This window comes from Tachypleus tridentatus, chromosome 1 (genome assembly GCF_004210375.1).
Source record: "Tachypleus tridentatus isolate NWPU-2018 chromosome 1, ASM421037v1, whole genome shotgun sequence".
Classification (NCBI taxonomy): Eukaryota; Metazoa; Arthropoda; class Merostomata; order Xiphosura; family Limulidae; genus Tachypleus; species Tachypleus tridentatus.
Window position 1 is genome coordinate 94,565,084 of NC_134825.1, and position 26,484 is coordinate 94,591,567.

Below are 26,484 nucleotides of genomic sequence, written 5' to 3' on the forward strand. Positions count from 1 at the left end.
AAAAATTAAAATTATGTATTATATAGGAAAATGTTGTGTACCTTTAGAATATAAAATTTTTTGAATATCTGTTGCAGATGAACAATGATTAAAACATTTAAGGAGCTATGATTACACATTCAATAATAAAAATAACTTATGCTAGTTATTAAGGTTTGTTAATTTTTTAATTTAATGTGTGTGTAAGACTGTGAAGTATGTATTCATGTTAAACTTGTATTAAAATTTTATGTGGATTTATTTTTTTTATACACACCTCTGTTTTTTGACATTGAAAAGCTGAAGCTGTTTACCTTTACAGATTATTTTAGAAATCTTGTTACAAATGAATTCAAAGGTGTGTGTATAAGAAAAATCTGCATCAAGTCATCCCATGCTTAGGTATAAACTTCATGATAACCATCTTTGATGTCACTGTAGTTCGGTTGATGACATTTGATATAACTTGGAACTACAGTATTTAATTTATCATAATAATTAAGGAATATGTTGTTTATTATAAGCAAATGTGTTGAATAGTTTTATTAATATTGTTTAGCTTGACTTGGATCTCAAGTTATACAAAAAATTTTCATTTGAAAAAACAATATTCCAGTTGTGTTATTTTTCTTTGGGTTCTTTTTTAAGTTGATAATTGCAGTAAATTGACTTAATGAATGGTTCATTGGTTTTCATTAAAGATGTGATAGCTGTCAAGCATATCCTGTCAGTGGCCCAAGATACAAATGTCGTGTTTGTCACAACTTTGACTACTGTGAAAACTGTTTTAAAAGTGGTCAGTCTCACAGACATCCCTTTAGCCGTATCAATGATCCTGGTAAGTGGTTTTGGTGTTTTTCATTCATTTATTAAAGTGTTAAAATTGTATATTTTAGGAGGTAGCAGAAAATTCCTTTCTTAAGAATATATGAATATATATACGTATTTCATATCAAGATTTGTAAATGTCACTAGCTAGACAAAAAGTGGCATTTACATCAGAGACAGAGCCAACTATGTTAGATAGCTTTTCAAATCTATCTTCTGATCACCTGTAAAGAAGAAAATCCAGGTGACTTTTGTGTTGATTAATATGGGTCTTTTTGCCATCTCTACATAAATAGTACTACTACACTCTCCAGATTTTAAAATGAAGTTAGGATAAGTTGAATATACTTATGGGACTGTATGTGAGAGTTCCACAAGATCTTTTGAAATTTATCACACTTTGATGTATGTAATATCAGATTTTCATGTGCGAATTTGAAACTTGATTTTTAGTGGCTGAAAGAGAAGCATATTACAAATATGTCAGAATAATATAGTATATTGTCTTGTTCATTTCAAGCTCACTTTATTTTTCTAATTTCAGAAACTAAATTATATTTATATTGATTTTTGTTACCATGGATAAAATTGACATTCATGTAATTTTCTTTGAGTTCAAGCTTGATCACAGTGCAGTGACAGCAGATATTATGTCAATCATGCATTTGGTGATGGCATAGCTAATGAGTGCACAACACAGTGTTGGTTTGGTTTAGGAAATTTTGCTCTGGTGACACAAGCTTTGAAAATGAGCCTCAGGGCTGCCTTCAGACAGCCATTAATGAGGAAGAATTAAAGGTTTTAGTTGAGTCAAATACCCACCAAACTTTGAGAGACCTTGCAGATGAACTTAATGTTCATTATTCAACAGTTTCTTGATACCCTGAAGCAATTGGTAAGGTGAAAAAGCTTGATAAATTGGTACCTCATGATTTGACTTAAAATCATCAAATGAGAGAAGTAGAAATTTGTTCTGTACTCCTTACTAGCAAGAAAAATGACCCATTTCTCCACAGAATTGTTATCTGTGATGAAAAATGGATTTTGTATAACAATCAACACTGATTCAGACAATGGCTTAACTCTGAAGCAGCACTACAACATATGCCAAAACCATTTCTTCACCCTAAGGAGCTTACGGTCAGTGTTTGGTAGTTGTTAGCAGGTATGATCCGTTATTCATTCTTAAACCCAGAGAAACAATCACAGCAGAGAAATATTGTTGGGAACTTAAACTTGTGCATCATAAGGTGTCACATAAACATCCAGCAATAGTCAGTCTCAGTGGACCCAAACTGATTTATGACCCCTTACAGATTATCACTTTTTTAAATATTAGACTTTTTTTAATGGAAAAAATGTTTGTAAACCAAAGGTCTATTGAGAGTGCCTTCAAATGATATCAAAGGATGCCCAGTTTTTTAAAGATATTTATAAACTTGTAACTTGTTGGCAGAAGTGTATTGAGCCTAAAGAACTTTAGTTTGATTAAATAAATTAAACAACAAAAGGATGTACTTGTTTCACTTTTGTTTTAAATCTTACGTATCATACGCAATAGCCTGATAATTTAATGGCTTGTTTGGTAGTTGTTTTTTTTTAGTCTGTTTTTTTTGTAGTTCAAGTGTTACTGTTATATCTACAATGTTTTGTAAAGCTGTTTTTGCAGGTTTTGTTTTATAAAGTATAACAAAATGGTATTTAATTTTTGTGGAGTTCATATCCTGTTAAAAGCAATAAATTAGACCTTCTGAGTCTATTATATTTTGAATAGAATTATTTTTTGTTTTCCGTTTTTTGGATTAATAAAGAAAAGCTTGTATTAGTTTCTAACTTTTAACAATTCATAAAATGTTGGCCAAATAGGAGGTGAAATTTTGTATAGAAGCAGTTTAAACTTCTTGCATAGTAGGAAGTGGACAAAACAAAGTAAAATTATCAAAATATTTCTTTATCAATGTTCAGAATATTTAGACAAACAGAGAATTTCTAAATATGTGCAAACATTCAAGACCATACAATTTTTACAAGCTTATTGCCAAGTGTAATTTGAATTAACAATTATGAGCAGGAGCATGCTAAGGAATTTATTTACATTTGATTGTGGTTCAATATGTGTGTGTATATATAGTTTATTATTTTAACTCTAAAAACAAGCCAAAAAAAAACAAATTAAACAAAAAATGCTGCATCAACTGAAAAGATCCCAGGGTACAAGCTACAATGTGGGATTATAAAATGTACCCTAAGTTTTAGAAGTGACTGTGGAAGTAAGACCCATATAGTGGTGGGGATACATCATCTTATCAGTCTTAACATCCATATGCCAGTCTGACATAAGAGATGAAGAGTAGTAATAGATATAAAATTAGAAACAAAATATAAATTAGGAGAGCGAGATGTGCATGTTCAAGCTCTCAATGTCCCACATCTACATATTTCTTTACTATTGTCAGCCTAGTTTGTCTGTGGTGATGGCACTGCATGTGTTGTAGATATCTTAGCTATCAAACAAAATTCAAATGCTTATGTCAATCTAGTCAGCTATCATAGAAAATCAAAAGTCAAATAAGGGTATAGAACTAGCAAAAACTATTTATAAAGGAAAATGTCTTATAAACATAAATAAAGGAGTTATTTACCTTAATTTATAAGTAACTAATAACAATTTTTTCAAGTTATTTTATTTTGTATAACAAGGATAGAAAGACTAACTTTAAGTAGCTGGGCTTGTATTGGTATTCCTGTGTTATACTTGAATCTTCAGGTGAAAGGGAGGAAGTTTGGAGTTAGAAGTGTATAGGAACTTATGTGGTGGGGTGTGTAGTTTTATTTAGTTCTATTCAATATTTTGAAGTTCTTTTTGTGAGGATGGAGGTTGGAAGTTTAATTAGTAGAAGTATTAGGGTGGTTTCATTTTTACTTTCAGAAATCTAAGGGTAACTGCCTTTCTATAACTGTCTGTTGACAGTGAAAGGCAGTAGAAGCTGAGACATTGAGTGTAAGCACTTGGCATCATATCCTTATTTGATTTTTTATGATTTTCCATAATGGCTGAATAAATTGAAATCAGTGTTTGGGTTTTGGTCGATAGGTAGGATGTTACCAATGCATTTGGATGCTGTCACCACAGACATTATTCCTTATGACAGTAAGTGGACAACCTGGACCAATAAATATTAGGGGAATATTTATTTTTTTATAGTGCTGATATAATTGCCAATCTGCAGTTAATGTAATAAATATTTTGTAAGCTATTTTTATATATTATACCTGTAAAAGTTTCAAGCCATAAACAAAAACACATTAAATACACGTTTTTTTAAATACACTGCACATTTTTAAAAAAGAATCCTGGGTATTACAAGCTACATGATTTTGTTTATTCATTTAACTTCATTTAGACATAATTATTTAATTTCACTAATATACATGTGTGTCTTGTGTGTGTGTGCATATGTGTATGTATGTATAAACCATAAATTAGTCATTGAGAGCCATTCCCCTTTTTTTATAAGCCAGAAATTCAGTAATAGCAAGTTGAATTGATCAAGCACAAAAACAAATGCCAAGGATATTATTTTAAACTGTTTTATTCAAGTTTAATAAGTTGTGTTATGGGTAAAACAGAAGGGGATTGCTGCCAATTCCTTCCATTCCTTAGGTTGGATAAATTAGGTTTAATCTTCTATTATTCTTAATTGGGTTTTGTGGTTATCCATTGTTTTGTCTCCAGTGTGCTGGGGTGTTAAACCATGGAGATGTCTTTGGGAATGAGTTATACACAATATAAGTAATACAGACTTCAGTTGAGAGAAGGGTGGTGGTGTTCTGGTGTAGATGGCAAGATGTCCTTCAGAAAGATGCTTTATCTCTGTATTGGTTTGTCTGAGGAGATGTTGTAGCTTTGGAGCATGCTGTCATTAGTAGTGGAATCCCTCATCCTATTCTCACATGGATGCAGTTCTCGTTAGCTGTGTTTTTGATTTAGAGCTGAACCAATCAACATCCTATCCTCACACATTGAGTGCAGTTAGGATCCCTTGTTCTATCCCTGCATGGATATTGGTTCTTGATGGTTGGGTTTTCCATTTAGAAAGCTAAACCAGTAACTATATCTCCTCACACCATCTGTACATTTGGGATTCCTCATTCTACCCTTGCACAGATGTTAGTTGCACAGTGGTTGAGTTTTAAAGTTAGAGCTAAACAAATCGACATGACATACTTGCACATACTGTACCAGCATAAATGTAGCTCACTCTTCAATTTGGATCCCCCTTCATATAGATGTTGGTTCATAACCATTGAGTTTTGGATTTAGAGCTGAACTAATCAACATAAGTCATCACGTATGTGTTCAGGGTGTCTGGTCCCTCACTTAATTTGCCTTAGATGCAGTACTCCAGTGGTGGTGTTCATATTGGTTGCTTTGCTTCTTCCTTTTGCACTGCTCTTCAATGTCTTTATGCTGAGAATGTTAGTGTTTCAGATGGTTCTAGTCTGTTGATTTGAGTAAGGTATATATAGGTTTGGTATTTCACTCTGGTTATGTATCTTATTCACAGATCGGTGATGGGATTTCTCATGCTGATTGGCTGTGCTTCAGGTTAAGATTGTATGAGCATTGTTCTACTTAAACATGGATATCAACTTCCAACTCAGTTATGTTATGACCTAGTTGACTTGCCAATATGGCATGGTGTCTTAGTCACATTACACCAAGAGGCATATCCCATATTTTACCCATATTTTGTTCATTATGGAGCTTGAAATTATAGGATATTGTGATTAGTATCACTGTCTAGCTGTTTTTTTCTCCCATTAGAATGTGCTTTTAACAATATTCTGCCTGGATCTATCATACCTTTTCCACATCTGGGCAAGGAGTATACCTGGTATGGAAGTAATGCAGTCTCTCTCATCTTATCCTGTTATCAGAGGAACACTTTCAAAGAATGCTTCTACTTTCTCCCTTGCACTGGTCCCTCCACCTAATCAGTGTGGGATTTTAGCTGTTTATGTAAGTGGAAGTAAAGTATTTTGTTGGAAGGTATAATATTCCTACCCTGAAAATGTGTTTCCAACAAATACTTCCACTCACACTTATGACTCTTCCACTGTTAACTGATGCTTCATTTCAGTGCTAAATTTGAAGTGATAATTTGGTAGAATAGCATTGAGGGAGTCACATGAATTATTTGAGTGTATGGTATTACTTTTGGTGGGTGTTTGTTACATGGTAATTTACATGTGATAATAGGTTAAAATGTGATAATTGAGGGGTATGTGGGAGTGAAAGGCTTGTGGCATGTAAAATATTTTGCAAGTAGAGGACAACATTGGATAAGAATAGCTATGTATGTGAGTGTACCTGTTAGAAATACATTTTCAGTGTAAAAGAATTATAACTTTTCAGTAATTTGAAAATTTTTTAACAACAAACTATTGCATAACTAACACTTATAATTATTACTTTCATAAATTATTTATGTCAACAACAGGTGGAACACCAATATATGTTGGTTACCCTGGCAAGGTACGACGCAGAGATAGGGAAAGTGTTCCAATGTCTTTAACTATCAATGGCTACATTGAGGAGTGGTCCCAATGTGTCAGGAATCTTACTGTTTCTTCACGTGAAAATTGGGCTTACAGGCTAATTGATGGCACCAGGTCTTTCTGGCAAAGTTGTGGGTTTCAAGGCAAGGTAGGATTGTTTTCAAAAATCTAAATTATTTGTTGAGAAAAAGTGGTGGTGAAAACAACCTAGTATTTGGAAAATAACATTTCTAGTGCTATATTGTAAACAATGTTTAGGTTATAGCTGTTCAGTTCTTCATTTCTAAAAGAATAACTTAATAACAAATGAAGAAAACTGATTTTTCAAATAGTATATTACTTTTGTGATGATATCCCAATAACTAAATAGACAAAAATATACTGCTCAAAAAGATTAAAGGAATATATTCATATTTCAGTATATTTTTGTTGTAACTAAATTTATGTATGAAAAACATCCCTTCGTCTACAAGCGTATTTTTTAAGCTTGCAAGTGAAGTTTAAAGCAACTCAAACGAAACTCACCTCACTCAAGGTACCCTATGTAAGGTTGTTATGTAAAACTATGCATTCCTCATTAATTCTCGAAACAAACTCCAACATGGATCTTTTGTGGCTCGTTTTGTCAGTGTGTACCTTCATCTTGTGTACCCAAGCAGTCAGGTGCTGTCTGACAGAGAATGAAGTGGCCAGGGTGGCCCAGATGCTGGAGGATGGTCAGACCCAAAGGAGGGTGGCACAGCACGTCGGAACCCATGGAGCCCATTGTGAGGCCTTTTGCTGGTGCTGTCGGCGATGGGTTCATTCTCATGCAGGTTAACACGTGAGCCCACGTTGCCAGACTGTAAACAGACTTCCTTAACAAGCAAGGAAGAGAGACTTTTGAGTAGCCTACCAATCTCCAGATTTAAATCCGATTGAACACTGTTGGTATATGTTGTTGAAGCATGTTAGTGAATGCCAGCACCCTCCTCAGAATGTATAGGAACTCTTGACAAGCCTTGGTAGACGAGTAGGCTGCCATATCCCAAGATAACATTGATAAGACTCATTCAAAGTGTGCCAAATCGGTGTAAGGAGTGTGTCACAGCCTGTGGAAGTCACACTAGATATTGAACGTTTCAAACATTTCTTGAATAAATGCATGTAAACTATTTGAAGTATTGTTTCATATGGGATATCAGTTTTGGTGATATTGGTCATTTTTAAAAATATTTTAATTTTTTTTACTTCATGTTTTACTATTCATCAAACATTAAAAAATGGGTGCAGATGGAACTGAAATGAGACAAATTACCTAAAAAAAAAAAATATCACATTTGGAACACCGAGATAAATTATATAAGAAAACGTACTTGTTCCTTTAATTTTTTTTTGAGCTGTTTATATTGGTTGTACAAGGTGTTTGGAAAGTTACTGTGCAGTTTTGTAATCATATTTTATTCAGTTTATTTCAAGCCATCAACTGATAGTGGTGTTTAGAAACAAAATAAGAAGGATCAGGCCTGTATTGATGCCAACGGGGGTCACTTTCAACATTGTTTATAATTGTCATTCATATTTACCTCCTGTATTCTGTATTGAAACATGTCTGTTAATAAATATACAAGTGCACAGTGACTTTCCAAACACCCTGTATTATTTATATAATACAATATGATATTTTCATTAAAACAATGCTGTTGTAAAATTTTTTATTCTAATATTTCTTCCTGTTTGTTATAAAAATATTTTCTGAGAAGACATAAGATTTGCATGTGAATGAGCTTGAGGCAACCTACACCTAATTTCACATGTTTTAACATGATTTCTGTTGGCCATCATGAGACAAAAGCTCTACTGGTAGGAAGGTGACAAAATTATTCCTCCTTATTCTAGAATGATTTCTTTTTCGTGGTATCTTACACTTCGTGAAATAACATTAACCCTCCAATCTCTTTCTGGATTTCATTCACTGATATGTTCCTTTCCTTATCTTTTGCCTGTGTTATTTCTTATTTCTCATTTTTTTACTTCATGATCCACAGTTTTTGTTGTTTGTCTTTTCTTCTTATGTGTTATTTTGATATATACTGTTTCTTTCCTCTAATAGCTCCTCTCTCTCACACCAAAATGCCTTATACACTTTGTGTGTGTGACTTTTTTTTTTTGTCCTGGCGTGCAGAGTTTTTTCTTTTCCATTTCTTGATTCCCTGCCCTTATTTCTCTATTTGGCCAGCTTGGAGATCAGCCCCTTGCCTTCTTTTCTGTTCTCTGATTCTTCATTTTTTTGTTCTCATCTTTTACTCACTACCATCTTGTATTTTGTCTCCTATCTCTGCCTTCTGAGTTTTTTATAGATCTTCATTCACAATTTAAAACATTTTCTAATAAGACCAGTTTATTGCCCCTAAAATGTTGATTATTCATGTTTTGATGTTTACTATGTTATATACAAGTGCCAAGAAGATAATATCAATGTTTGCTACCTTTTCTATGCCAGCTTAGCCTGAAGTTCAGACTCATTTGATTGGGTTATGTTCTTTTTTACTGTACTCTCCTTCCTTCTTTTTGTGTGAATGATATTCATTGGATTCCCTTTCTTTGTCTGGATATTTGCAATGATTTTTATTTTTTCATACTCACCTAGGTTGATATTATACAACTTCATACCTTGTTATCTTTACAGATTTTTCTCTTTTGACTTTGTTTTTTATTTCTGCTCCTTGTCTGGATCAGTCTACCTTTAACCTTCCCATTACAGGTTTTAGGCCTTCCTCTTTTTTTCTAATCCTTGATCTGTCAGAAGTCGGAAGTTAATGGTTCATGTTCTCAGTGACTATTAGACACACATGATGCCCCTGTGGGTATCTGTCTCTTCTGCTGTTGATCTGATTTTCTCCCAAAAGTCTCTATCTTCACTTTTCTCTTTCATTTGACACATCTCTCATCTTTTCTTTCTTTTCTAACCAAGTTTTTAATTGGTCAAAGTTAATGCATTGGACACCTTTTTACATTACATTTTTACACTCTTGATCCATATTCTGTATGTTTTTCTACATTCCATCCATCTGTTTTGTGCTTTTCCTTTCCCTGCTCTTCCCATCAACAAGCCATTGAACATTTTTTTATGGAATGGTAGCATGAGGGCCTTCACTTGCTATATTCATATTCCTACACTGGCATTAGTTTTTTTTTGACACTCAACTCCTTTTGGCCAATTCACTGTTGGCTTTCTCTTCTCAAACCTCCTTCCTTTTACTAAAGGTTTTTTTTAGTTGAGAGGGCTTGTCTTGATATCTAAATCTTTTCTCAAACCTTATCAGTGTTTGGTACTTTTGGACAGTTTAATCATATCTTTTTTTTAGCCATGTTTGGTCCTGTTCACCTGTGAGATGTGGTTTTGAATTTTTCCTTCTCTTTTTCCTGTGAATGGTACATTTGTTTCTGGGGACTCTGTCTTCCCTGAAATCCATCATTCACTTGGAGCATGCACACATTTCTCCTCCAGTGGACCTGGTGAACCCATTGGTTTCTTTCCTTAGCTCTACAAGCTTCTTTTGTTATCCTCTCCTCAAGGAATTGTCATGATGAGTGTACCATGCCTGTATAACTTCTGGTATTTCCTTTCTGACTCCAGCTAGGTCTATCCCTCCACCAAGGCACATCTCTAGATGAAGACAGGCTTTCTGGCATGTGGACACAGAACGAGTGTTCATTCCACATCAATGTCCATGACCTTCTAGCTGTTTTTTGGGCATTTTCCCATTTCTGTTGCTACTTTGTCATGTTCCACCACTAAGTCACTTCCACAATTGTTTCTTGCACCAACCATCTGAGAAGTACCCATTTCAGAACCATTTGCTTTCAAGTGTTGAATGTAGTTTTCTGGACCCATTCACTTCAAGTTTTTTCTTGTTGCCCATCATGTGCTTGAAGCTAGTAACTTGATGTCAGACTGCCTCTTTTGATCAGTATGCATTCTACCAGTGGAGTGGTCTCTACAATCACAAGTCTTTTATTGTGTTTGCTTCTGGTTGGGCATGCCATTCATACACACCTTTGCTATCATTCTAACATTTAGGCCTCTTCTCTTCTGACTCACTGTACCTTCTATTCCATTATTGGTTATTGATGCTTGCAACCAAGCTTGGTTTAACTTCTTTTTATATACCTACTCCTCTCCTTGTCTGCTCCCTTGTATCCTTGCCTTTATACATAAATCATCTTGTCATGTCCTGTTTTTAATGCTTCTTTGACCAGCTCAGCCTTGGTTTTCTTTGCATTCAAGACCTCCTTTTATCATGTTAATATATTCCCCTGTTTTGCTTCCAATCTCATTCATCCTTTTTGTATTGGGGGATATCTTTATGCATGGGATTTGCCTAATCCATCACTTGTCAGGCCAGATGCTGATTTTGTGGCATCTTTCTTGTCACATTCCTGTCCATGTCGCTATGTTTGTCTAATGCTGACAGTGACAGGTATTTTGTAATTATATCCAGTACTTTTCTCCTGGCTTTCATACTATAAACCACCTCCTGTCTTTTTACCCTTTTATTTTTCATTGTTTGTTGGTCTCTGTCCATACTAGTTGTGACAGCCTTGTTTATAGCATTTTGCTTATCCTGGTACCAGAAGTTTTTTTACTTGTACTTTCTACTTTGTTTAGCTCCTTTTTGTCTTATTCCCATGCCTGAGACATTAGTGGGTTTTGCACAATTTCATGTATGCTCTTTGGAGCTGTTGGCTTTTGGCTTTTTTTACCATCTTTCTCTCCAGATTGACCTACTCTTTTGTCTCACCTCTGATTACTGTCTTTTGGACATTTATGTTATGGATGTTTCTCACACCCTCAGGTACTGCACTTGTATTCTCCTCTCCTCAGGTGTTCTTTATCACAGACCTTTCCCCTTTTGGGGTCTCTGTCATTATCTGTCCCTACCATGCAGTCCCTCTCTTTTTACCCTTACTGGTTGTGTCAGCCAGTTCCTTCTGTCGATATGTTTGTCTCTGGATTGTGATGCATTTAGGCTAATTCACATTTCTTTGCATTTGATTCATCACATTTCTCGTTCTCTTGCATCTCTTCTGGTCAGTCCCTAAGAGGTCCTTCAGGCAAGCATGTAGATGACTGTCTATACATTTATCCCTCTTTATATATATCATCTAGCTATACTGTGGCATCTAGTAATTGCCATTCTCAGTTACCCCACCATCTTTGAGAAGAATGCATATAATTTCTATTTTCAAACTCCTTTTATAATTTTATGGGGTCTTGCCAGGAGATTGAAGTTGACTCGCAGGGTATGCTTGCCATTTATTCTCATCAAGTCAGGATAAGGGAAAGCATTCATATCATTTATCAGTGCTCACTGTTGAGATTGGGGAATATGCAAAACCACTTGAGATATCCTCATGATACGTATACTTACTAAGTTGTCTGAGTCGGACCATGCCTATTCCATAGACCAACATGTAAAAAGCCAGCATGAAGTAAGTGTTCTGCCCTCTTCTTTGGCTTGCATTTACTTGCTTTTAAAAGTAATGTTTCACATTCACCTATTGCATTGTCTCCAGTTAAAACATTTCCAGTTGAAGGTCTGATAGGGATCCAGGCAATTCTCTGGGTCTCCCCAATGAGAATATTCCTCTCTTCTTTGTGTGGAGCACAGTAGACTTGCCACTTATCATTTCCTGGAGAATTGTCAGTGTTTGGACATAGCACAATACAGTAAGAGGTGAGATGGTGATTACACTGCATTATAGGGCAGATCATCCCTCAACATTACTGCATAACTGAAGTATCCATTTCCTGCATCTAGAATATATCCCTTATAATCTGTTCAGTGGAGTTAAGGTGAGAGTACAAGGTACAGTCTTAATGTACCCTACCCACATTACACATATTGACATGCCAATCTTGTGTGTGCAAGTTCTTGCATGGTCCTGTCCTTGTAGCACATGGGACTCATTTGCTTTCCCCTCCCTTGTATTCTGGTTGAGACAAGGTTTTTCAACCTTGTATATATTATACTGAGCCTGTTGTAAAAGGGTTAATAGGACTGAGTTTTTAGCTATTTCGTTTACATTTTAAAATTAACTGTTCAATTCTTTGTTATTGTATACTGTGATTTTGTGCATTGTTCAACAGTGTGTTTAGTAATCTTGTATGCATTTTATGGTACATTGTAATTACAAACGTATGCAGAATGTATGCATGTGTGTATGCATATATATATATGTACCAAATACAATAAAAATTAGAGCTTTAGACCTCAGGAAAAATGGTTGCTTAAAATAACACTTTTTGACAAATGTGTGTTTACCTCACTATCGCTTAAATACGGTTTGTTTGTTTGTATTTCATGTTATTTTATCAAACAAAGGATAATTCTACATTAATAACCTGTATATTATTAGGTAGAAAGTAACATGCTATTAAGTATTTTTTGTTTGAATTTTCTGAAGTAAAAACTGAAACTTAGTGATCTGATTTGATGATTATTTTTCTTAAAATGTATAACTGTCACATAGAACAGTGTACTTGTGCTATTTATAGTGACTTAATTTACTAGTATTATTTTTTGTTGCAGGTTTTTAACCAACAATTTGCTGAATATTCTGCTTCTTTTTCCTTCTTAATAGCTAAAATCTGTATTCTGTATTTCTTATGAACTTGTGGATTTGCTTTCTCATTGCTGTTGGACATTTGATTCTGTATTTAGATAATTTCCTACTTTGCACATTACGTGTTTCATTTAAATTGTTTACTGTTTAGCATTGGATAAGACTAGAGATGCAACCAGAGGTTCTTGTCCATCGTCTGAGAATGATGATTGATCCCGCAGATTCAAGCTACATGCCTTCTTTAGTGGTAGTTAGTGGTGGCCCATCAGTTTCTTGGTTGAAGGAGCTCAGAACTGTTCACGTTGGCTCAACAGAAACTTTGGTTACTCTTCTGTCTGAACTTTCTGAGGTGAGTGTGTTTAATTGGTTGGGGCTATAAAAAATGGTAAAGTAGTTTTTGAACATTTTTGTTAATGCATGAGGTTGATTTTTTCTTGTCTAAATAAAATATTTAAAAATATGCTTCTAAATAAAAGGTATAAAACCAATAACCAATTATTCTGAGTAAAATCATCCTTGTATAACTGATCACACCTTTTAATCCTATTAGATCTGACCAGGAATTTTACTTGTAGCTAACATTGCTCTTTTTACATTTTATTTCAGAAGTAAAACTAATTAGTGAGTGTTTAAAATTTGACAAGAATGTTCCTAAATATTTCTAATTTCAGAAAAATATAATATTTAATTTTTATTCATTATTATTTATAATAAAAAATCATTATTTAATGTAGTTATTTGCACTCACTCTGAATAGCTCATCTGCAAGGTGATTTTTTTTTATGAAGTATCAAAATGCAATTTATCTTGCATGTTTCACATATTATTTGCATAATCTCTGGATATGTTAAATGAATATCAAAAGTTTCTTAAGGTAAATGTTTGTATTTTATTTTATATTTTCTATGTTATATCACTCTACCTGCTATCTTCAATGTACACTGAAATGAAATTTTTAAAATTAAGAAATTAAAATATTTACATACCTTTTAGCTGTTTGTAAACATTCTTTGACATTTAATTTTCAATATGCATAATTTTACATCTTTATCTTTTCACTTTAGTTTATCATTAATTTTCCTTTCAAATTTTTTGTCTTTTATTACATAAGCAGATATGTCAACTGGTAGTTATGGAGCTTTATGATGATTAAACAGCAACTCCCACACAGACTCGTTTTACTAATGCTTTGCACATGCAATAACACTATCTTATTTATACACCTTCACAATTCAGGGAACAACAAGGTAAACTTGTAAGGATAATTAAACCTTTCAAATATGATTTTAAATACACAAAATATATATATCTAATTAAACTGTAAAAGTAAGACTTATGTGCAATTCACCTGTCTCTCTAACTCTGGCATTTTTAAGTAAGAAACACTGTAAATGCTGCATTAGATCAAGCAGACAACAATACTAATGGCATTTGCATGTACACTGGTGGAATGTAATGTAAATTGAGCTTTTTTTTTTTATTATATACATACTTGTGTCAACTAAGTATGTGTATGTTGATCTTGATGCAAAGTATAGAAGAGAGGCATGGTACCCATCAAAAGTTATAAAATGCATAGCTGTTTCCCAGACAAACCAGCTACAGATGTTGAATATCACCTCTCAAGTAGTTCAAACACACAGAACATTAAAATTTTTCATAACACATGGATCACATGACATGAAAACTGCAGCTTAATATTTGTTGAAAGGTTTCATTTAAAACAAAGGAATTATCACTAAGATAATATAAAAATGTAAATTATACATTATAATGTTACTTATAATGACATATATTGAGAGTAAAGTAGTTTAATTAAATTTTTGATGTAACACAATACTTCAAATGAAATTTAAAAATTGTGCCATCTGCCATAGCATTAAAAAGTTATGTTGAGAACTTTTTCAAAGGAATCATAACTTAGATAACATAAACATTTATATTATAACATACATTATTATGTTAACTTCATTAATGTATGTTGATAATAAAGTGGTATAATTAAATTCTGAATGTAACACTACCACAAGCAGAAAAGAACTTGAAAATTGTGCTATGGGCCACAAGGATAAATATTTATATTGTGAACTATGCAAAAAATCTCTTTATAATAATTTCTGCTGAGAATACCTTCCATAATGCAAATGCATTAAAGATGATAAAAGTTGAGTCTACATGGCTGTCTAAGTAAATGTTCTTTCTTAAACTGATTGATGCTGAGTGTGAATGTCTTTTGCATTTTAAATCAGATCTTAAGGATGTGTAAGAACCTTTCAAAAACTGAAACTGAGTGTTTGAGAGAGTGATACAGGTTGGAAGAATGTAAAAAGACTTGTCAATTAAAATTAGAGATATTTGTTTGAACTTTTATAATATATTAACATAAATGCGTGACTATGGTACTAGAAAACCTAAGACTGTCAGTCTCAGTTTGGGGAGAAATATTACTTTCTACTGCCACTCAGTACATCTCAGGATTCCCTACATTTGTAGTTCCAACAGACAATACTTATGTTTAAATTGATGTGTATTCACCTTAAATAAGCTGTTGCTTAACTGTAATTTGATAATTCTTACAATTATAAATATAGAATACTCCATATTTGGGCATAATATAATAATGACTTGAAAGTAGAAACAAGATCTGACTTAAAACTACAGAACTAACTTCAAAGTAAGTGGAATGTGTGTAAAACTAAAATGAACCAACATTTCATTCAACATTTTTGGAGTAGTCTTGAAATCAGTTTTCATTATCACTGAAGGATGTGTAGATGGTTCTTGTTAATGAATGTGGTAATATATGTGGGAAAACTTCCAACTTCTGATATGGTACTTAACCCACTCTTACAAGATTAACTATTCTTGTTAAATGCTTCCCTCTTCATGCAAACATTTTCCTTATGCATGCAATAAGCCTTCTGCCTCCTTCAATTGGAATTGCAAGATTCTGACTTGTCTCTTATCATGCTCCATGTCCTCTCTAATAGGAGCATACACATGTGACTTTCTCTACACTTATCAAACTGTCTTCTCATTTGGCAGCACTTGGGTTCAGACATGCCCTTTTATTTGTTTAATGTTTCATGCTTCACTTTTTCCTCACAAAGTGATTGTTTTTAAAATATTTGCTTTCATTCAGTCTGTTTTTCTGTTAGTATCAGATAATTCTATTCACCTTAATTTTACACTCAAATTTGGTAAACCTTTCTGTTCAATGAATTCTGAAATTAACTTTACTGCTGAAAGTTATACCAGTGACCAGTGTTTTTTCTCAAGCCTCAGATGTGAATGACCTGATGGCAGATTTATCTGTTTATATGTGTTATAAGATTTAATGTTTCATAGGACAAACTTTATTATCAGACATTGCCCAGGCTTCTCCAGAACAGATTGATGAGAAGTTAGTCATCTTTTTCTATCTCCAGATTTTGCCTTTCCATTACATTTCCAACCCGATGTATCTACTAGGCCTAATGTAGTCTATGGATTTTGTGTCTTAGGTTCGTGATGTGTTATCCCTTCTCCTTGTTTATTATGCACCTTGTCCCTCCTTATTGCATGAACAATCTTCCCAAACCATTTCAGTTTTCCTCATTCACCTGGTATTCAAGTTCATGCTGATCACTTTGCTTCACAATTAAGTGAGGGGATTAGCATGCTGTGCCTGTTGCATACTTCAGATCAGTATGCACTTTCCCATCATAATGCTTACTATCCATATTTAGACCACCAGTTGTTAGGTTTCTTATTTCCTATTTGAAGTGCAGCTTCCTGCTCCACTGTCAGTTTCACATATTCCCAGTATTCTTGCTTTCTACTTGCACTTACCAATCTATTATGGTGTCTTCCTTACATATATCTCCTATCTCAAGCTCTACAGAAATCCTGAGAGGTTTTCTAGATATATGTTTGCCCTTCTCTCCTCCACTGTAGCCAGCATATCATCTTTGGCTTCCCTCGTTGTATATTCCTGTATGTGGTGAAGGTACCTCCCAGGACAGGTTCTGCTATTTCAATTTACCCCCTCTGGAATCTAAACATCCACCCACGTGTTTGCCGAGCATGGCAACCCTAACACACCACTTTGGCCTTGAATTCCTGTAGATGGGCAACCTTGGGGTTGGCTTCCCTTGGGTCAGTCAGCTGGTCCACTTGGGCATAGGTCAACCAAGTACATGTGTTGGATGTTCTCAACAGGTGTTGTGGACATTGCACTTGATGCTGGGGTTTGGGTATAGTGCTCACAAAATCCTGGCATTGCTGCAATGTCCTAGTTTGACATTGTAGTGCGTCCCCTCGTAGGGCTTCTGGTTGGTGGAGTCAATGGGCACTGAAATATTCCTTCTTTATTATAGATCCTCCAAATAAAAACTTAAATAAAATAGTGAAAAAACAAGCTATAGGTAAATGCCCACGTCTTGAAGATTCTGAACAGCAATCTTCAACATCTGTAACACCTGTTGTGCCTCATTTTCTTATTCTACTTTCTCTTTCAGACAAACCTTTAGGGCAAATGTCTCCCTTTTTCATTCAGAAGGGACTAGAGGGACTTGCTGACTGTCCAAAATCAGTACAGAAGCTTTGTTCTGGTGACACATTGGTGAAACATTCACATCTCAACACAGTGAACTCCTATTGCATCCAAAGGCAATTGGGGATATATTTATTGAGGTTACACCTCATGCTACTATGAGTTCATCATGAGGAGTTATTGTTGAGAGGGATTTGAATAACATTCCCGAATCAGAGATTCTTTCTGGTTTCTCCACTCAAGTTTGTGCAGTGAGGAGTATCTCAACATCCTCATTCTGACATTTACGTCACCACATCCACCTGCTGCCATCAAGGCAGGTTATCTTAATTGCAGACTATGGCCATACATTCCATACCCTCTCTGATGTTTCCAGTGTTGGCGGTTCGATTACTCAAAGATGACATGTCATGGTTCCTTGACATGTGCTCATTGCATCAATTGCAATTGTTATCACCCATCCTTCTTTTGTTCTTGCCTTGAATGGTTGGAAGAAAAAGAGGTGCAGTGTTTGAAAACGATTCATAATATTACTTATCCTGAGACTCGAAGGTTGCTGTCTACCATTTCATCTTAGATGTATGCTGCTGCACTTCGTTCCACTGCTACAGTGGGAGTGCAGATAAATCTCTCTGTGCTTCCAAAGGAATTGTTCTAAAAAAAATGAAAAGTCGTTTGAACTCCACTGTTAAAAAAGTTGATGAGTCAACTTCAACACCCATCTCTGTCCCTTACATACATTCCAACAAATACCAAGATCCACTTCCTTTGGTTTCAGGTGCAGGTATTTCTTGAAATATATCTTCTTCTCCCACCCCAAGATGCAAAACAATCATTAGTTTATGTCCTAATTCACTGGAATCCTCTTCTAGCAGGCCCGTGTACATGCTTGGTGGGTAAGACATCAAAGCCAGAAGGAATCTTGGATTAAGTTCACAACCTGCATACCTTCTATCATTAGATTCAAAGTCATATGGGCAAAGATTTGATAGATCAGTGGACAATATAATTCTGTCTCCCATCTCGATCTGTCTCTCTGATGGCCAGGAAGTAGCTGATAAGATACCCAGAGCATCACCAATACTTTGGTGAAAGCTTTCGTTGGGTATCTAGCACTTCTGCTTTTTCATTCATCTTCTTAGCAATCAAGACTCGGGTAGAGCAGTCACTTCTTTCCTTTCAAGCTGATTGTCTCTGTGACTATAATTGTTTTTTTACACTGGTGGAACTCAAACTGGCAGTACATCGGTTGGACCTGATGATATACACTATGATATGCTGCATCATCTATATCCTGCTTCTCTTGCTCTTCTTCTGATTGTTTTTAACTGGATCTTGCAGGAGAATGTTTTTTCTTATGGCTGGCACCAGGCTGTTTTCTTACCTTTCTCTAAACCTGGAAAGAATCCCAAGATTCCTTCAAACTATCTTCCAATTGCTTTGATGAGCTGTCTCTGTAAGACTTTAGAGAGGACGGTTAATGCTCATCTTGTTTGGTTCCTTGAATTAAACAACTTCCTCTCGTCCACCCGGTGTGGATTCTGATGACAGAGCTCCACTGTGGACTACCTGATTCAACTTGAAATGTGAATCAGAGAAGCATTTCTCAAATGACATCTTGTATCAATATTCTTTGACATTGAGAAGGCTTATGATACAATATGAAGGTCAGGCAAAATGCCATACCTCCAGATTCCAAGTTCATGTGGGTTTGACACTTTCCCGTTCTTTTCTACCGGAACTTGGAATACATCAGGGCTGGGTTTTGAGTGTCACACTTTTCAGTATAAAGATGCCATCACTGAAAAACTCCCTCTCACTGTTACAAACTGGCTTTATGTCGATGACTTTCAGATCTCGTGTCAGTTGTTGAACATGACGTATATTGAGCAGCAGCTACAGACTGCTCTCAATCATTTAGTGAAGTGGACCACAGCAAATGGCTCTAACTTCTCTCTCTCTAAAACTGTTTGCATGCAATTTGCTGCCAACAAGGTATTCACTCTGACCCTGAACTCCGTATGGAGAAGTTGTGCTACCTGTGGTCCCTGAGGCAAAGTTCTTGGGGCTTATCTTTGACCGTAAGCTGACCTTTATACCACACATCAAGCAGCTTGTACATCAAATGTACAAGAGCGTGAAATATCCTCCGTGTCCTCCCATCCACAACTTGGGGAGTGGGTCGATGTTCTATGTTAAAGATATGTCATGCTCTTATTTGATCAAAACTTGGCTATGGATCACTGGTCTATGCCCCTGCCAGAACCTCGGTCTTAAAGATGGTGGATCCCAGTCATCATCAAAGACTTCGGCTCTGTACTGGGGCTTTCTGCACTTTCCAGTTTAGAGCTTACACATACTCTCATGAACTTTCTTTACACCTCTGCCATTTGCAACTGTCTTTACTATATGCTTTGAAACTTCATTCCTTAACAAAGCATCCCACTTGGGATTGTGTTTTCCTTCCTCGATGGGCCATAGGTTTTCAGAGTAGATGATCTGCCAATGCTCCTTTTGGATGAATTGGGTCTGTCCTTAGATAACATTGCTGTTTCCACTGGTCAGCCCATCCCACCATGGCCTCTTACAGCCCCCAAATGTGACCTGTCTTTATGTCATCTGAGAAAAGCAGACACTCCTGATTGGAAATACTGTCTTGTATTTGCTGAACATTTTATGAACCATCCTTCTATTCTTATTTATACAGATGGTTCGAAATCAGGTGATTGTGTGGGCTCTGCCATGGTTTGTTGTGCAGTTTGGTGGTTGTGTGCAGAATCCCTCTACAGCTTCTGTGTTCACTGCTGAACTGTATGCCATTTCTCTTGCCATGGATCATGTAGAAACTAAGCAGTACTCAAACTGCACTATTTATACTGACTTACTTGGTTCTCTACTGGCCCTGGAATTGCTTCATGTTAGTTCACATCCTATTCTTGCTGATATTCAAAACTGACTGGCCCATTTTTCTTTAACATCCACTTCTTTCCAACTTTTCTGGATACTAGGCCATGTTGGTATTTGAGGGAATGAGCTCACCAACAACGCAGCTAAATCTATCTGCTCTGGCACTACCACCACTGTGCCTGTTCCATACATGGACTATGGCCCTGTATTCAAAGCTCGTCTCCGTGCCAGCTGGCAGTCGACTTGGAGTGAGCAACGTAAAAACAAGCTTTTCCATATAAAACACTTTATTGGACTTTGGCTGTCTTGCTTCCATAAGGGTCGGAAAGAGGAAGTTTTTCTAATTAGACTACACATTGGTCACAGTTTTTTAACTCGTTTTCTTTTATCTGGAACTGATGCACCAGTGTATAGTTTGTTTAACACTCAGGTCATAATAAGCCACATTTTACTGTCTTACTGTAATTATGATGGCACCATTTAAAAGTTGTAAAATCAGAAATAAAATGAACATTTGTGCCCTGTTTTCCATATTATTTTTCATGAAATTGGAAAATTTTTATCTTGAGTTTCAACTGCTAAACATTTCACATTTTATTTTGTTTATTTCTCTCAATGATTCAATTAGAAATCAATTAAAAATAAAACAAATTATTGCTGTGTATGTGACACTGTAATTTAGTTCTCTTGAAAGGAACAAAACACATGCAAAGAGATAGTCAACTTGACCACTGCTCTGAAAACAGAATGTTATGTACTGGGTGATATAACATAGAGTGTTTATGCAGCAACAAGATGTGGAATTTGTAGGCTTATGTTTACAACAAGAATTCTCCAAAGTAATAAGACTGCACTTTGTATATGTCAAAATGTTTTGTGCATGGTTCAATGCCAAGACAATAAACATTGCAATTCTTTGAATTTTTTAATCCTCCTGGGATTGTAGAAATTTTGCAGTATTTTGTAAAGGTGTACAGACATATGTAAAATATTGTATCTTTCTCAAATTATATGAATAAACCTTTTGTTTTTAAGTTGTTAATTTCTAATATTGTTTAATTTGCTTTTATTTTAACTTGGTTTTGGCAGTTATAAGAATAATACAAATTCTGTTATTTATTCACAACTGCTTGAATTTTAGTTTTTTTTAAATGTAGAAGAAGAAATAAAAGATACTTCACAAAGTAAGATTTCAAGCACTTATGCTGGTTGTGAGACTTTGTGGTCAGTGTTTCATGTGCTAAGCCTCATTTATTCTTCCAAATTGAAGGTGAAGAGCTATTTATTTTTGTATATTTCCAATACATATATTTAAAAAAATATATTTTTCTGCATTAGTACACAAAAAATATGGGTAATTGGGTTTCTAAAAAACTTGTATATGAGTTTTAAAAAATCCCATTTTTCTTCAGAGTAAAAACTTAATCATCACACATGAATATTTTTGACAAAATTGATTTTTTTTCTTCAAACTACTTTAAGTCTATAAGATTCATGTACACAAGAAACTACTCTTTATATTGGTTATAAGCTCTTAGTCCAAAAAATAATTCAATTACTGAGTTTGGACTAGACAAGATGGTTTGAAAGAATAAAGTAGTTACAGGAGCCAAACTACTAACTTGGCTAAATATATTATCTCTGCAAATTAGAAAGGTTGGGGGTTCTTTTATTTTTTTCATAAAAACTTGTCAGTATCTCCAATTTAAGTTTTCTGATTCATTAACTATTGCTCACTTCATTCGATAGATGTAATAAATTATAAACAGAGCAATAATGCAATAAAAAGTTCTACATGATACACAAAGTAATATTTAAGATTTTTTCCACATATTTCTTTTAAATTAAGAAATTAAAGCACATCAGAATTGTAATTATAAACAGTTGGTATAAGTAATAGTAAAGTGTTTTTGATAAAATTTTGAAAGTAACACTAAAATGTCATAACATATGCTCTTTGACTTGCTGCATTCAGAGGGTAAAATATAGCACTAAAGATTTGTTTCATGAGACAAGGTATATCTTTTTCATTTTATCAAAATGATATTCTGAGCATGTTCATATTTATAGTATTACAATAATTGAATTATTCATTTAATTCCATACAGTCTTATATCCTCTCATTCAAAGTTATCTTAGTCTTCATTCTATCCACTAACCATTGTAAAAACATTTGAACACTCATCACATCAGTCTATGTACCCCATAAATTTCTTATCAATATATAGCTTATAACCACTCTCTACCAATAATATGCACCACCTACACTGGTGTGACCAGCTCCCCCTGATTTTTCCTGCCCAATCCCCACTTTTTTGATTGGCACATCATCTTTAAAAAAAAAATTTTTTTTGCAGGTAACTACTGCTTACAACTGAATTTAATTTACATTTCAATACCTTTTTTCAACAGTTTTTGTTTACTGTGCTTGTGTTCAGTTTTTTTTTTTTTTTTTACATTTGTTTATTGTTACCAGATTATATGAAAACTTATAATGACTTACTCAGTGATTCAGTATACAAAAGTTCCCATTACAGTAGATGCTTCTGATATGACTACTCAGACATCGCTTTTGACTGTATTTGCTGAGTAGATACAGTTGTTTGTTTGTAGAAAGCAACTCTTGTTGAGTCTCTTGGTTTCATAAAGCCTGTGTTTGGGTGGTAATTTCTTCTCATTTTCAACCTGAAATTTTTTTCTGAGGATGAACAAAATCAAGAAGAAAATTAGATACCCTTTTTTTTCAGTACCTTTCTATTCTTGGCTGTTGCAAACAGCACTTCTGCAGCTGGGTAAACAGATAAGTGGAATGTAACATGTTTTCTTTGTCTCCTAGCTTTTCAGATATTATAACTATTGATATTGCTAGAATCCTCTACCATTTCTACCACACTGCTACTTTCTCCTTAAAATCTGTTTCCCAGGCAGGCAATATCAATTTCTTTATCTTCCATATCCTTTCTCTACTACCATTCTGATCATGATTAACTTCTTTGTCAGGTTCACTCACTATGGTGTTATGCAGCAAAGACTGCCTGCTTTTGAGGTTCACATTCTGGACTTTTTATTTCCTAGAATTTTTCACTGAAACCTGCACTATATACCAGTAAAGACAATGCTGAAGTGTAGAGATGAGTTGCACTAGTGGCATGCCTAGTGGTATATACATGTGTGTCTGTAGGTATCTGAAAGCTTCACTGAGTAGTGGGCCATCATTCATGGACTATTATGAGTAAAGCATAAACATTTTTCTGCCCATCTCTGCTGACCCTTTAATTGAATAAATTGGGGATGATCTGTTCATTTCTCCAGATGCCCCTTTGCACTTACTCCCCTCCACCACCACCTTTTCTCCTGGTAGAGCATGGAGGTACTTACCACTTCCCAGCCACTTATACTACAACCATATTTACCCACTCAGGGAAAAGGGGCAAAGCTGGGTTTTCTTTTTCTCTTTCCTGTGGATGACTATTTCCAAGTGGACTAAATAACATTTGGCACAGGAGCAGCCTATGCAAGATTTTCTTTGTAATACAGCATGACACTGCCCTGTTCCTACAGTTGAGTGCAGTAGATTCCCCCTTAGTTTTAATTCTGGTTGCAGGAGTTTTCCATCTCTGCATTTACAGTTGGGTGAATTATGATCTTTGCTCTTAATACCACTTATAGGTATTGCCTTGTTCTTATAATGGAAATGAGGCAATGATATGACCAGGTAATGCCAAGTTTGGTTTGTTGTACTTCTTGCTTCTGTGGTGATTCTGGAAGTTGGTCCAATTTTAGCCAAACACTTTCTTTTCCCAATTTTAGTTGCTTCACATTTGGCAGTCTGGTTGGTTAGGGTTGGTGTGTATGTCTATATAACATGGTCCAAATGCCATAACTGCAATGTTTACAATACTTTAATTTCATTCTTATGTGGGTGATAATTCTGAGGGTTGTTTATGAGACCTTGTCTGTTTGGTTGAGGTTGAGTAGATACCACAACATGGCTGAATGTTTTTTTTTCCATCATTATATTTCAGCAAACTGTCCACTGACTTTCCGTTTCTCCTCGTGAATATTGAGTTTGCATCATGTATTCATTTCACAGAGTAACTGTTCATGTGTGAGTGCTGGCTGTTTTCTGGTTTGATATTAGTAATGGAGGAAGATTAGAACATGCATCATTGTTTACCATGGAATACATCTCTCATAATGAATTAAGCTTGTGCTCATCATTTTTTATGCTCATGTTAGGTTCCTTTCTTTCAAGAGGAAAATCATACCTGTTCTGGAAGTAGTGCAGTGCATTGCACAGATGCTTTGGTTTTATCTCTGAGCCCACCATTTGTTTCTGCATTATTGCTTTCCACTTGGTTTGTCTGTTAAGTGTCTACAATGGCCCCTTCACCTTTTCATTGTGGGATTCTAACTTTGTGTGAGAGAAGCTAAGACTGAAAATGTATTTTGATAGGTAATCATCTCCTCTCATGCACATACACTTTCCATCCTTCCTCTAGACTTCTAGAATTAACCATTTTAGTGCTTGCCAATTCTTGAAAGTGAGGATCGAGTGGAAAAATCAGAGGGAACGAACTTCACCAATATAGGTGTTGGAGTATATCAATAAAAGATAGTCATATTCTATGTATGCAAAAAGTGCAAAATTTGTTGGGTATATAGACTGATGTTCTAAGTACTAAAATGTTTTAGCTTAGATGACAGACAGAAGATCGAGATAGCTTTATATGAGTGGAGTACTGTAGATAACAAAATTTATTGCACTTTGAGAGAACAGTGCCTTCTCTCAAGAGTATGTTTGTGCAATTAGACTAACTGTATAAATCTGTCTCTTCATCATGTTCTGTTTGGATGATGTCTTGTGAGTGCATGGGCCAGCCAGTTTTATTCTGAGTTTATCTCTTTCCATCCTACTGAAATGATGGATCAACTAAAATTACTAATAACCTCAAAATAACTGTCAAAATCTTAACTTTGCACTGAGTACTGTCTTTAAGCATCCTCAAATAGGGTACATATTCATTGAAGCTATTCAAACAGATGCCCATGATTGAGTTATATCCAAAGACAGCTTGTCACACAGTGTATGTTTCTGTAATTTAAATAAACTTTATGGAAATGAGCTTGGTTTGTATTACAGATAGAAAGTAACAGGTTATTAAATAATTTCTTTGTCTGAAAACATTATGTTCCTTTGATGTAGGAACCTTATAATTTTTGTTGTTACTCTGTAAGTATACAAATTTTTAAGTGTATGGTTCAAAGAAATAGAGTTGTGTGGGAGAACAGAAAGTAATTATATGCATTATAATATTTTTCAGTACTATCGGTTTGTTGAGATTGCCATCAAACAGTGTCGAAGCGGAGGAATAGATTGTAAGATTCATGGATTATCTGTCATTGGACGGTTACGCACAGATGATGATGACTTAGCTGCTAATTATCCATTTTTGGCCTCAGATGATGAAGAATTTGAAGAAGAAAAGCCTGTGATATTAGGCTCAGCAAGTAGGGCTCGAGGACAGGCCACCCAGGATTTGCAGACAAAGGTTTTAGTTTGGGGGCTAAATGACAAAGATCAGCTAGGTGGCCTGAAAGGATCAAAAGTAAAGCAGTGTTACATCTTAATGCTTTGATTCCTGTTGTTTTTTATGCATTTTTTTCACTGTAGTTCTTATTTTTGTTTTTCCTCATTTTCCCCATAATGCTTTCTTTGTGCAACTATTTAAATTTCTTTAATATTAAAACTTTATCATGTGTGATATCTCACAGACTATAAATATTAGACAGTTATAAATGAAAGGTGAAATAAAGTTTTAGTCAATGCCACTCATTTAACCATAAGTTTTTACAACTCCAAGTTTGGAAAGTCTTAGATAATTATTTCAACGTCAACTCAGTATCACCAACTGTTGAGGGTCCTTTTTGGTTGTATTCAAATTAATGTTGCACATTAAAGCAATGAAGTTTGAACATGGTGATATTCATCAGGTATTTCATCTTTGTTTTAATAAAATCACTTACTAGGTTCTATGAAAAACAAAACTCGTTAAGCAAATTAC

General features: G+C 34.8%; 1 protein-coding gene across 11 annotated transcripts in view; it reads left to right on the top strand.

The window, feature by feature from the left end:
* Positions 1–26,484, top strand: part of HERC2 (E3 ubiquitin-protein ligase HERC2) — a 310,355-nt gene that overhangs the window by 182,370 nt on the left and 101,501 nt on the right. For all 11 annotated transcript variants that reach the window (XR_013030890.1, XM_076512164.1, XM_076512152.1 and 8 more), the window contains 4 exons: positions 681–817; positions 6,312–6,517; positions 13,130–13,327; positions 25,744–26,028. Coding sequence is in view for 10 of the 11 variants with exons in the window: in XM_076512164.1 (XP_076368279.1) it covers positions 681–817; positions 6,312–6,517; positions 13,130–13,327; positions 25,744–26,028 (826 nt within the window). In the remaining variant the exon portion in view is untranslated. The remainder of the gene's footprint in view (positions 1–680; positions 818–6,311; positions 6,518–13,129; positions 13,328–25,743; positions 26,029–26,484) is intronic.